Below are 14528 nucleotides of genomic sequence, written 5' to 3' on the forward strand. Positions count from 1 at the left end.
ACGATTGTCAATGTGACCTTTTGTAAGTAGTGCCTGGAGGATTCAGTGTGTAGAAACTCTATAGAGACAGCGTGTGTATTAACTTGTGGATTTTTCTGTGAGTATTTGGTGGCAGTCTGAGGAAGTTGCTTCGGATGACGGCGTTAGCCGCCGAGCTCAGCTCAGAGCAAAATGAGGTGGGAGGGAGATGATGACGTGACTCCCCCACCCGCCCTAACTGTCAATACCCCACAAACACAGTCTCGAATTTGCATAGCACACCCCTTCACCTACAATTTTAACTTAGTTACAAAGTGATCAAAACTCGCTTATATCCCGCGTCCTCTCATTAAACTTGTATCCCGCATTACCTGTGTGTATGTGAAACGCCAGCGTAGCCTGTCTATGAACTTAATTTAAAGTTTAGGTTTACACCGTGCTTTCTTTCCGAGCTGGCAACACTCATGAATATATGGTAGTATATGTCACTCGCTCGCTTCTTATTGTTTCGCTGCCTTCTCAATTATATAATGCATGTTTTCTTGAGCGCTTTTTGAGGTCTTCCTGGTTTTCTATGTACTGCGTGATTACGGGAGGCGTGATGATGTCACACGAAACTCCCCACGGCGTTAAAGCTCATCTCCATTACAGTAAATGGAGAAAAACTGCTTCCAGTTATGACCATTACGCGTAGAATTTCGATATAAAACCTGCCCAACTTTTGTAAGGAAGCTGTAAGGAATGAACCTGCCAAATTTCAGCCTTCCACCCACACGGGAAGTTGGAGAATTAGTGATGAGTCAGTGAGTGAGTCAGTGAGTGAGTGAGGGCTTTGCCTTTTATTAGTATAGATATACACAGTGTGTGTGTATATATATATATATATATATATATATATATATATATATATATATATATATATATATACTGTATATCTCTATGAAGCAACAAGTAAACAATTTATACACGTATAACTATTTACTCATCCAAACCTTTAATTTTTTTTTCCTTGCCTGACTTTTGAATTCATTTCTGTTTACCACTAGACACAGAGTAAGCTTATATTTTGTGTAGTAGGTTTTGTGCTGCGGTTCACCCATCTTCTGCTGCAGTTGCCCCACAAAAGTTCAGTGCATTATTTATTTTTCTTTCTTTCTTTTTTTTTGCATCTCATGTTTGTAATAAATTAAGTACAGTAATCCCTCGCTATATCGCGCTTCGACTTTCGCGGCTTCACTCCATCGGATTTTAAATGTAAGCATATCTAAATATATATCATGGATTTTTCACTGGTTCGTGGATTTCTGCGGACAATGGGTCTTTCAATTTGTTACATGCTTCCTCAGTTTGTTTGCCCAGTTGATTCATACAAGGGACGCTATTGGCAAATGGCTGAGAAGCTACGCAATTAGAGCACGTATTACATATTAAATAAAACTCCTCAATGATATACGTAATGCTTCCCGCGCGTTGCTTCACACACTTAAAAGCTCTAACAGCCCGTATTCATTTTTCATTGTTTGCTTTTCTCTGTGTCTCACTCTCTCTGAGAAATACAGGCAGATACTTATCCATAATGCAATACCATCAGGGAGACGTATGATTGGCCCCATTATCTGCTTCTGACGGAGGGGGTGTGAGCAGAGGGGTTGCTTGCACAGTGGCCTTTTGCTTAGAAGATACGGACACGCCTGTAAAAAATGCTGAAAGGCTACCTTCACATTGATCCCTTCATTGCGCCGCTTTATTGCCGTGCTTGCATACTTAAAAGCGCAACAGCCCTCTTGATTTTTGATTGTTTACTTGACTCACTCTCTCTGACATTCTCCGCTCCTGACGCGCACCTTGAAGAGGAAGATATGTTTGCATTCTTTTAATTGTGAGAAAGAACTGTCATCTCTGTCTTGTCGTGGAGCACAGTTTAAACATTTGACTAAAGGTGTTATTTCATGTCTAGAGGGCTCTAATAATGTTAAAAAACGTATTTAGAAGGTCGTAAACAGGTTTTCAATGCTCTAACTGCAAAAATATTAGATTTATAAATAAAGAATCCCACTTCTTGGAAATTCATTTATCTGTCTGGAGCGGATCAACCGCTATAAACAAGGGTTTACTGTATAACTGTGCGAAGAATATTTATAAACAGTGTGGGAGAGTTTCTAAGAGCTTAAAATATATAAAAATAACCATACAAACATATGGTTTCTACTTCGCAGATTTTCACCTATCACAGGGGGTTCTGGAATGCAACCCCGCGATCGAGGAGGGATTACTGTACATACATACTACAGTATATGTTTTCATACCAGATTCTTTCAGTGCTGTGTTATATCTGTAGGGACAATGCCTTTTACTGACACATGAGATTTGTTCACAGTATAATTTGCCCGATTGCCCCTGCCTCTGCCACTGACAGCATCAACAGAGCTTTGTGAGATTTTTTTTATGCTGTTTTAATTGCCCTTGCTTCATAATCCCTTCTGAACAAAAAGCCAAATTTCGATTTTATTTTCTGCTTGCAATTTTTTCTGTTTCCAGTGTAAGTTGGGTTTTGAAGGTGAGTGCGATGAAAATTCGGATAAAAAGTATTGGACAACACAATTGATGCCTTTGAAGATGGGGGTGAGTGTGTGTGTGTTTTTGGATTGGGGGGGGGGTTATACCATGAACAAGCCACCAACAGAACTGTCTTTCTTTCTCTTATGTGATTATGACAAAGCAACATGAGGTGCATGATACAGTGACATTCGATTGAAGGAGGCGGGGGGTCCTCACATTAAACTGCATAAAAGTACTGATAGTTACACTAAGAAAAATTTCCTGTACTGCTCAGAAAACTAACGCAGTGAGAATGTGTAGCAAACTGTGTCCGGGTATGGTAATTGAAACCATGACACTTGAACTGTAAAACTGCATGCTGCAACACTTCAAAATTATACTAAAAATTTTACTTTCAAATGAAGCATAGCATCAAGTCTTTTATCAAATGCAACATTCTAAATACGGTGAAAACTGTGATCAGAATGTGACTTGAGCTTTGTGCATAATGCATAAAGATGAATCGTTGCAGAAGCCATTTATTCTGGTCTTCTATGTCCAGCTATGACATGTTGTATAAGTGCACAATCATAGACAACTGTACATAATTAGAATGGGCTGAAACTCAGGTATCCAAAGGTAATGAGCCTTTCAATTGTATGTGGCTTGAAGTAGATGACTTTGATAAAAGCATATTCACTCAGTTGGGAGGCGCTACTCACCTCAGGGAATGTGTGTGAAATTCGCATGTTTTAAAAATGAAAGAGAGCAGGTAACATTAAAACATATGGTTTATTTGAAAGAAGACACCTTTGGATATGTAAAAGTACCGTTATTGCTTTTGATTGACTTGTGGGTTTACTGCACTATTGTAACCACAAGGGTGTGCCACTGAGCCTCAAACCACAAACACAATAATGCCCAATCACAATTCTGGTTCAAATAAAATATTTGTATTCACCTCCAACACCACCTTTACAAGAGCACAAGAACACCAGCCACAATGCACAAATACAAATTTCCTCCTTCCATATCGTATCTCAAAAAACTAAGCCTGTGGGCTTTCTTTTAAATCCCACCCAGGAACTGTTTCTGGTGTCGTGCCCAAGTCATCCAGAGCACTTCTGTGTCATATGGAAACCACGGCAGTACTCCTCCCTGCAGTACCCAATCACCCCAACGGGGCTGCGTTTCCAGACTCCAACTCCCATGCCACCCTGCAGGTGTCCTAATTAGGTTCAGCCCTGAGGAACACTGTCACCTGTCATGTGGGGGGTTGAACTGCTCCTGGTAAAAATTCATTCTTTGTCTCAACCAGGATGCCTGTCTTTCCCCCATAGAATCTACAAGTGTACACAAACAATTTTGAAATACAGCTTTGTCCCGCCAGTGGTACACCTTGTGCATAAGTGGTTAGTTGACGGGGAATGTCATTTGAAGCCAGAGCTTGTAACTTAACTATAGTCACCTTAAAAACTTCAGGCATTGTGCGTTCAAAGACAGATTTAGTACCTAGGTGGTTTGTTCTATAAACCATTCTTCAATCTGACGTTGATGCTAACCAGTTAGGGTTGCCTCAGTATATCTAGCTTAAGAAAAAGTCTTGTTCTTAAAAAGTCTTTATTACAACCAGATTCTCTCATTCATTTGGCAACTTCTGTTTCAGCTCCTCAAACCTTAAGTGCATTGATTTACAATTTCAAAAATTACTTGATAGAATGCTATCAAACCTGTACTCTGGTCATTTCTGTGATGTAAGGGGTCTTATACTGACAATTATCAGCTTTACAAGCTTGAGCTTTGTACATTGTGCATCAGTATACAGGACCTGATCTATCTGACTGGCTCTTCTCTTTCTCCTTAAGTATGATTTATACCAGTTTGTGCATCATGCTTTCTTACCTACCTTTTCTTCTTTTCCTTTTTATGCAGCATAATGAGGAATAATTTTACTTTATAATTATTATGTCATATTTGTTTTTAATTTATTCTGAAGCTTTATTGTAATGTTTCTCTTACAACCAAAAAAACACATTCAACAGTATATTTGTTTAACGGTGAAAAGCATCCAACTATCTACAATATGTACTTCATTTCTATTTCTTAAAAAGTGAATTCATTATGTAATAAGTGTGCTTACATTTCTGTATTTTTTATTAGTAAGCTTTACAAACATTATAGTATTTTGTATGTAATGGTAATGCTGTTGTCCTGTATTTTGTAACTGAATTTTAAATGAAAAATAAAAATGTCACAAAAGCAAATTTGATGCAGCACCAAGTTTCTAAAGATACCGTTGAAAATTTAGAGTAAAAAAGTACATTTTTAAGTTTCTGTAGAAATCAGTTGAGTACATAGTATGGAGTAACTGCTTATAAGATTTTTCTCATTGCTTAAATTAAAGTAAAATGTAGATGAGAGGGCAGAGCATATGTAATACATGCTGTTAGCTTGTCCTTATTTTTAGAAACATCTGGCTTTCCACGAGGGAGTTTGGATTTTGTAAAAATATGTCACCTTAGTCAAAAAGGAAGTGTAACAGTAAAAAACAAGGAAAACATATTTTATTCTTGCATTTAAAATAGAGGAAAATTCTATTGACTTTTTCTGTTTTTTGTGTGAATTCAACCTAAAATCTTAATTAAATCAGGAGGAAAATAGTTTAAGAAAATGAGCATTCAGTTAATTCAGAACTTCTTTCAAGAGATAAAGGCATAGCCATGTTTGCCCAGTACTGACTAATATGCATATCTGCATTTTGAATGGTTCATGTATTTTTGAATACTGGTGCTACTTAGATGCTTCTTAAGAGATGGACCCAGGGTCATAGGATGCTTTGGGTCTTTAATCATCAGACACCCTTGCCCGGGCGAACCAACCGTGGGTGATCAGCCCCCAACTTGTGTCCATGTTGTGCACTACCTGTACTCCATGGGTCCCGCAGCTGGATGCACAGTCACCACGAGGCCTTTTCCACAGCTTCCAGAAATAAAACAAAATAAAAATATGCTTTATGTAGAACCTGATATAAGACTGCTCACCTGAAATCCAAGCTCATCACATTTGTTGTATTCGTTTTGGCCATTTTCTGTAAGAGATGTAGTGTTTATAATGTATAATGTTTACGTCATATTCTTTTGAGTCCTCATTTTCTGTTGTAACCACAATTAATAATTCATATGAGAGTTAGGCAATATATGAATATTTAAAATAGACTCTGAGGTTAAAATTTTTAAATAACATTTTTATTAGTTGATATTTACCATTTTCTAAAGAGCTGCACTCCTGAAAAGTACACTTGGGAAGGATTGGTAAGAATTTTTAATTCTATTTTAAAAAGATGTACTTTAGTTGTTTCTTTGTGACTGTTTTTTTATTTATTTTGTATTTATTTTTCAGAAATCTGAAATAAAGAAATTAGAAGATGAGATATTTCATAGTCATTATGGACTGCCAGGCAGCAAAAACACAAATATAATTGTAACAAACAGGTAATTGTTTTATAAATTACATTTTTGTCATATCATTTTGAATGTGCACTTGGAAAGACTGCCTCCCAGCTGATGTAAATATTTAATAAAATGCCAGACTAATAACAGTGTCGGGTTTCTGTTACACCATAAATGACCAACTATCTGATTACACTTTTTCCAGATCTGGATTGTAGTTAGTCTGGCAAAAGCATGTGATTAACATCTACAGCACCTACTGGCGAAATCATCAACTCAAGCATATGAAATAATGTTACAAAAACACACAAAAGTAGGAGACTTTACTAATAACATCCAATATCACATGCACAGCTATATACAGTGTTGGTATTTGTATTTAATCCTCATAAAGTCTTCAAGTGCTCTGTCTTCTGGGTCTTTTTACACCTGTTTCTGACACCCATTTTTAAGTGCCCTGGACATCAAATTTGAATCCCTTTTTATAGTGATTGAGCATCTTAACCTACTGTATAGTACAAATTATCCAAACATTTAGAACAGATGACATTTAGGATGGTTTTATGGGTTATGAACAAAAGGAGCATCTCAAATCCAGCAGATTTTTTGTATGGGTTCTAAACGTGTTAAGTCAAAACTGAACCAAGGCATATGGCAATGTTCAAAATTTGTGCTAGGTGTATAAAAATGTAATGTTTAAAAATGATTTTGATATTTGTAAATGTAGGACACTTCACTAAAAGTCTTAACACTTCTGAGTTTAATACCTTATTTCCGGAAAGATTTTATAGATGAAGAACAAACAAACTACTATAAATGAGAATAAAATTCAGTAAAGTAAATAGAAGATGCAAACTGACATGAAAGACCTTGCAGGATTCAAAATGTGCAGCAGTTGTACAAAACTGATATTTGGAAACTTTTTTGTATTTTGTAAAGCCTTCATATTTCTAAACTGAAAAGATGACATTTAGGATGGGTGATGAATAACCAAACCACCCTAATTGTGTCAATAGTGGGTCAGAACTGACCATAAAAGTCATGGTGAGATCATTTGTTTTACTTTTTGTTCCATTGGGGGAAACATAATAAAAGTAACAAGGTTTTATCCTAAATTTGAAATGCAAAAATGGGTCAAATTTGACCTGAAGTCTTTTTGAGGGTTAAAATACGTAGCACAGTTTTTTCTTCTGCTTCTCCAGTTGCTTGTTTAAAAATCTTTAATCACAAAACTATCCTTTTCTAAACAAGGAAAGAAGTAGTCATCAAGGTACTTGAGCATAGACAAAAATGAGGCCCATTATAGTTAACCATTTCCAGCAACTTATTAAGATATCAACCATATTTCCCAACTACACACACCCCTGGACTGATGTAGAATATCATGAATACTAGACAAAACCACATCTATTTCATACAAAATGAAGAATAAAACCCCAAAAATTATGTCAAGTAGCACTGCCATTTTGTAGGCAACTGATTGAGAGGGGAACTAATGTTTTGGAAAACATACCATAAAAGCATCTTTAATGCATTTCTGTGCCCATGCACAGGATCTTTATATGTTAGGACTACTTTTATTTAGGCTAAATATCAAACCTTTCACTTTTTAGTAATATTTGTTTTTACTTTTTAGGAGAGTAATGTGTATAAAAGAAATAGAGTTTGTCGGACATTTCACCAAAGACTGGGAATGTATGTTTGAAAATTTTACCCGTCCTTCTACTGTCGATGGGAACACTCTGAAACTGTACAGTAAGGTATGGATTAATATTAGAATATGCCTTAATGATTTTTAATTTCAGTTTTACCTTCTTGATAATATTTCTCTTCCACAAATATGGCTAGAGTGTATCAGCAATTAAGTAATTTAATAATAACTGAGGAAAGAAAAAAACTACAATTTTCCTAAATTTAGAAGGTGAAAGTAAGTTTTTTATCAAGAGAGATGAACTGTGAATGACAATAACTATTTATTGTACCATTTGTTTGGCATCTGTCCTTCTGTTTGTAAGATTCCTTGAGTGCTGCAACAATACGTTTGAGTTATAAAGTTTTAAAATATTTATCTGTGAAGTAAAATTATTCTGATTGTGAGTCTGTTTGTCAGCTGAAAAGAATTCTACTGCCTGGACTGGGAGGCCAATACACCCAGATGCTGGTAGATGGCAGTGGCCAATTGGTGGGGTGAGGTGAGGTAACTTCAGGAGTTCATGGGTCTATATGGATTTAGCCTGATCTATAAATGCTCTGTGTGAAACAATAGAGAGTACCCCCAGGAGAGCTTCAGGATCTCAGGTGGAAAGGGCCTTTGAGTTCTTGTGCAGATAACTTAAAGTCATGGATTGCCTTGTAGGAGGAGAAATTTTGTAAATGTGTCAATCAGCACATGCAGCAAGCAGCCTGCTATCCCATTCCCCAACGGCCACAGCTCAACTCGAAGGAAAATGTTCTCCCAGCTCAAGTGTCATCTTAATCTGGGTGTGATGTGCCTGTAGTTGTATAGGGTGAATAATATATTGTTAATTGGAACACATACATTTCATGTGTATTCCATGTCTACAAAAATCTATGTAAATGTAGGATGACAGGAAATGCGAGAAATGTTTTTTCATTTGAAAACTTTTTTCATGTTATAGTCCTAATGACAAAATTTTGACAATAAAGTGTATAATGTGTGAAGGCTGAAGTCCAAATATCAAATAAACACTTTCACAAAAGATAGATAGATAAATAGATAGATAGATAGATAGATAGATACTTTATTAATCCCAAGGGGAAATTCACGAAAAAAGGTACACGTATAGCAAAGCAAGTGCGCTTTTATTCAAGAATATAACCGAAGAAAAAGAAATCGGGTTAGGGTACAACGCTGACACGACTGCTTGAGTGGTGCATTTGTCATTGCCATGCTGACACTTCAGTACGTGAGCAATGGTACGAGAATGCAGTCAGACTTTTTTTGGGCACATACACCATCAGATCTAAACACTAGCGTGGAGAGTCGCTCGCGTACTGAAGTGTCTGTAACTGCAGGTGGAAGCTGCCATTGCATTTTTCATAACTGATCTTTTCTTGAATAAGGAGTGACATTGCATATGTACTTTGCCAGCATGCCGTGTCGATCAAACACAGGAAGCTCTGCGGTCTACTTCTGACTTTACGCTGTAGGAAGATAAGTAAATAAATATAGGTAAACGACATTTGATATGGTGTTTATATAAGTAACATATAAATGTTTTTCATATAAAGACCATCAAGAAATAAAATCGCAAATGGATCTTTGCACAATACTTTTGCGAGCTTGGTAAGCCCTGCTGTTTCGCTGAAGGTCATGCGTGTGTCCGATTAATTGACAGCATGATGGCAAACCTGTTGCTGCATGCAAATGGTACCATCTTTGGCCTTTACACCTGTTGCATCTGCGTTGTTCTTATGTGAGCGGACATTTCTTGTGGGGAGAGCTTCTGTTCTCTTTCTCTGATGTGGAATCCTCATCTGACTTCACCTCTGTTATATCATGTCTTTATGTGAAAGCAGCAGTGTCAGATCGGGGGGAGAGTGAACATGACTGAGAGAATAAAACTGAATAAAAAAAAAAACGCTAACCTGTACAAGTACCATAAATTTACACAGGCTGTTACAGACTCAAATCAAATGTATGTTTATATTGTATAATAGTAACAATGAGAGCAGCTGACTACTCAAATCGGTAATTCTGGGAAGCAGCTGGAATCGAACCCACGACCTCTTGATTATGAGTCAGCAGTTCTTACCGCTACACCACCCAAGCGGTCATGTCAGAATCATACCCTAACCTGATTTCTTTTTCTTCGGTTATACTATTGAATAAAAGCGCGCTTGTTTTCTTATATGTGTACCTTTTGTGAAAGTGTTTATTTGATATTTGGACATCAGTCTTCACACAGTATACACTTCATGTCAAAATTTTGTCATTGGTACTATAACATGAAAAACGTATGAAAATGTATTTCTCACATTTCCTGTTATCCTACATTTGCAAAGATTGTTGTATACACGAAACACACATGAAATGCATGTGTTTCAAATAACAATATATTATTCACCCTATACAACTCTAGGCACCTCACACCCAGATGAAGAGCCTTGAGTTGGGAGAACTTTTACCCTGTGTGGAGCTGAAGTGTTAGGGGGAGTGGGGGTCAGGAGATGGGTAGGTTAAGGGATAGCAGGCTGCTTGTGCTGATCAACACATTTACAAAACAAAAGACACTAATGGAGAGGTGCGAAGGAATTTAAGGTGGCCCAGAATTAAGAGTTTTTTCGTAAGCTTCAAGGATTCTAGTGTTAAGTCTTTTAGTGGCAAGCCAGCCAGCCGATCCACAGATAGACAGAAACAATAACTACACAGTGTGTCTGTTTTTCTTGTTACTTATTCAGCTCCTTCACTGACATCTTAAAAGAAAGACTGAGGTAAAGGCAGAGAGAGATGGAAGTTCAGGAATATTCGTTTTGTTTTCTTTTTAAAACAGACAAGTTGACAAACCTCCCTACCTCATACACAGAGTTTAAGATCTATTTAACAAGGCCCACAAGCGGAAACAGGTTGCTGTTATGCTGTTATTATTTGGTACTCTGTGTTCACCTTGTGCTCATCTCTCATTGTGGCTATCTTGTTTAATATTGGCAAACTTTTTGTAAATGTTTGGCCTCCAGAGTGATCTTTTAGGACAAACATGAAGGACTCCTGGTAGCAAAGTCACATAAAGCTCAGTGGATACCCAAAAATCCTAAAGAAGTCTGAACATTATGAATTTGTTAAAAAAACTGGTTTGTACCATTTCACAGGATCAAGGAATATTGATATTTCAAAAGAAAGATGAAAATCAAGAAAGAGTTAGAAATATCGTCCTTCAAGATGAGAAGATTGCCATGGTAATGTAGCTTTTAAAATTTTTGAGTGAGCATACATTATCTATACTGCATATTATTAGAAGTCTTTTAATCCTATTAATTTAGGTGAATCCATGTGTAATAAGCACAAAATGTGAAACTAACCAAATAAAGCTGACAAGAAAACTAAAATGTTAATAGGACAGCATTACAGACTAACTATGAAAAACCAGGAATTTGTGTTTACTTTATTTCTTATTAAGTGAATACTCCACCCAAACTCATCATTTTTTATGTTACTCACTCCATGTAGTTTGTTTTGACAGCTAAGAACACCTTCTATAATTAAAGATTGCAAAAAGGTTAAAAAAATGTGTACAACACAAAAAGTCTTGTCTGACATGAGTATCATGAAGTGGACTGGCCAAGAAGGTAGTTGCTATAGGTTATATGGCATCTGGGCAGGAAGGGGCAGGTCCATGAAGATAGAAACCAGAAGTGATATTGGAGAAGGAGAGCTGTCAATCTTCCTGTCTGCAGGAGGATGAAAGGAGAGGATATTATCTGCTTCGGCACACAATAGCCATTACCAAAGCCCTTAAACTCTCTCCTATGCACACCAGATAAAATTTGCACAGCACTTTAAAAGTCTTATACAGCTTATTGAGAACATAGGACGGTCTGCTGCTGCCAGTTTATCAGCCATCATCACTGCCAGACCTATGTGCATTACTCACTTGTTTGTTGTTGTTGATTCTCTGTGAACAGTAACCTTTTAATCAAAACACACCATCATAGGTGGAGACTGAAAGCCTGCCATTGTTTGTTATTGCTGTTGTTTAATAAATGATTACAGGTACTCTTCTAATGCTACTGTGCACAAACTTTGTTTGATGAGCAAAATTATTGAAAATTTTGCATACAATTACATTCAGACCATGTGTATATGAAACATAAATAAATTTTGTATTTAGACTTTGGTCCCATCCTCAAGATATCTCATTATGTATATGCAAATGTTCCCAAATCAGAAAATATCTGAAATTTATGGTTGCAGGTATTTTGGATTAGGGATACTCAGATTGTATAAAAAATTGCCATTGTCCTGATGCTACAAAATTAACCTTGTATTATGTATGCAAAATAACTATCAAATATTAAGTTTTAAGATTCAGCCTGTAGTATATTGCATTTTATTGTTTCTAGTTTTGACTTAAATTAATATGAAATTATCTCTCCATAGGCAAAAATATGTCATATGTCAGTCTTATTACACATAATAAGAAAACCCTTGACTCAATTCATCTTAAATATTTAATTGTGTTAATGTATTTCAAGTATATCAGCAATCTAATAATAAGGCTTGCAGTAGTTATACTACATAACACACACATCACTACATTGTCTGACTTTAGCTTTGGGTGAGTCCTTGTAACAAAAGCCTTTATGTTTGTAGCAGGGCTGTCAACAAGTAACTGAGATTAGAAAGTTTTAATTTTAATATACAGTATAGTTTGAATATATAAAAAGCTTACATTTAAATTTCTTGGAGTTACATAAATGTATTTTGCCATAAGGCACATGTGAAACATTAATACAGTCTTTTTTTATTAAATTACTACACTTTCATATACATCATACATTTATGTTTGTTACGTATCTGTACATGTCAATAATTAAAAATGAAGACAACATATCTTGAGATATGTTTAACAAATGTAATGGCTAATGCGCTTCATGCCTCTTTTGAACATACTTAATTTCACGGTCAGTAAACTCTAACCTTTTGATTTTCATATCTTCTTATTGTGCTGTCACCTTAGCCCTTTACTTTCTTCCTTCGGTATTGACTGTATACCTTAGTCTAGTACTAGCTGTACTTTATAACCACATATTTATATTATTGTCTAATTATAGATTTTTCTTTTCCAGAAAATGTTTATTGCAATAGAAGATTCCAGGACATCAAGACAGCAGCAAAGACTGATGAGGCAGAAGTCCAGCCGTTTATTAAGTCAGATGTTAGTACCTTAAGATAACGCCTTTAGAAACAAAACAATCTGATTTTTTTTGGCATGGTTCAAAGATTTTATTTGTTGAATATCTATTTAAAATACAACAATTGGGACCTCTGTCTAATTTTATAATTTCAATACAATATGTAACAGTGGTCAACGGTTTAAGAACTTATACTAAAGTGATAATTAAGACATTTGGTGTGATTTGTATTGATACAGCATGCACTTTTTCTTCATTTTGTAGGCAGGATTTTCTAGCATCACTAGACAGTCCTCAAAATCAAAAATGTGCTGAATATCAAAAGATGGTATGGGTACTTAAATGCACTTTTATTATTTTATAAAATGCAGGTCTTCACTATTGCATGTGAGGTGGTCTATCTAATCAGTTCATGGTATTGTTTGTAAAATGGTAACCTTTTTAAAATCACCATATTAAATTCATTTTTATTAAAGTATGGTGGTTCATCATAATGCTTACTGGTGAGAAAACATAAAGCCATTTATTAAAACCGATTAATACTGATGTCATGCATTATTGATTTAAGTATTAGTATTCAAATGATGCAAATAAAACTTTTGCAAAATACAGTTTTTTTACTTTTTGTTTTTCATGTCTTTTGTGTTTTATACACTTCATGTGTCCTAGGGATGTTTGTTTTCGTTTTTAGTAGCCATCAAACGATTCAGCAGATGAAAGCATTAATGCATTTACTGTATTTAAGTGTCTGCGGTGGGTTGGCACCCTGCCCAGGATTGGTTCCTGCCTTGTGCCCTGTGTTGGCTGGGATTGGCTCCAGCAGACCCCCGTGACCCTGTATTCGGATTCAGCGGGTTAGAAAATGGATGGATGGATGTATTTAAGTGTTAAAAACAGACATGCAGGTTGTTGTGGGGTCCTGGAAATAGTTCCAGCTCAATGACAGCTGAAAAACCACCTATAATGGCGCTGTTGATGACTGGGGGGAGTTTTGAGTCTGTAGACGTCCGGGTTGGGTTACCGTTGAACATTCACCACTATGACATTGAGGGACGTCCCCCCTTGAAGTTTTACTGCTATTAACATTAGGTGGGGTGCCCCCTTTGAAGTTTTGCTACTGTCAACGTTGCCAAATCAAAAATGTTCCCTGCCGCACACTTTCAAAAATTGAACAATTTGGTATGAATACCGCACGTCTGGAAACTCTGCTGACATGCCTGAGAAGCCTGGCGGTATTGACGCTCATGTAATGAAAACTTAGCTCAATCAGTCTTGCTTGAGTAGGCTTACAGTTGAGTTTCAGTTGGTTCAGCAAACTCAAGACCCGCTAAGACAATCCACGGTTATGCACGCCCTCGTGATTTTTACGGTGAGCAGTCCCAAAAAAAATCAAAATGATAAAAGCGTTAAAAAGCACAAACGAGACAGCAGCCTCTACAGACTGCGTACCTGTAGCTTTAAGTGTGAGGCTGATGGGGATGCATGATGTATTATGGGATATTTGGAAAAATTAGTTTTATTCAGTTGTAAAATAGAAGACCATTTAACAGAGATAGTGGTGTTTTTTTCACATGCTGAAAAAGAAGTACTACTTGATCTATAATAACACAAAAGTGAAATGCGTCCGCTATTAAGAGAGTGCGAGAGGGTGTGTGACAGGCTAAAGCAGGCTGATTAAATTGAATTTGT

The 14528-nt window shown here is 36.4% G+C and overlaps 1 protein-coding gene across 1 annotated transcript in view; it reads left to right on the forward strand.

The window, feature by feature from the left end:
• The window catches only part of vps13c (vacuolar protein sorting 13 homolog C), a 624410-nt gene extending 610960 nt beyond the window's left edge, over positions 1-13450 (forward strand). The window contains exons 77-80 of the mRNA XM_039771364.1: positions 5917-6008; positions 7603-7726; positions 10797-10883; positions 12774-13450. Of these exons, the coding sequence (XP_039627298.1) occupies positions 5917-6008; positions 7603-7726; positions 10797-10883; positions 12774-12875 (405 nt within the window). The 3' untranslated portion in view covers positions 12876-13450. The remainder of the gene's footprint in view (positions 1-5916; positions 6009-7602; positions 7727-10796; positions 10884-12773) is intronic.
• The last annotated feature ends 1078 nt before the right edge of the window (positions 13451-14528 follow it).

The sequence above is a fragment of the Polypterus senegalus genome, chromosome 12 (genome assembly GCF_016835505.1).
Source record: "Polypterus senegalus isolate Bchr_013 chromosome 12, ASM1683550v1, whole genome shotgun sequence".
Classification (NCBI taxonomy): Eukaryota; Metazoa; Chordata; class Cladistia; order Polypteriformes; family Polypteridae; genus Polypterus; species Polypterus senegalus.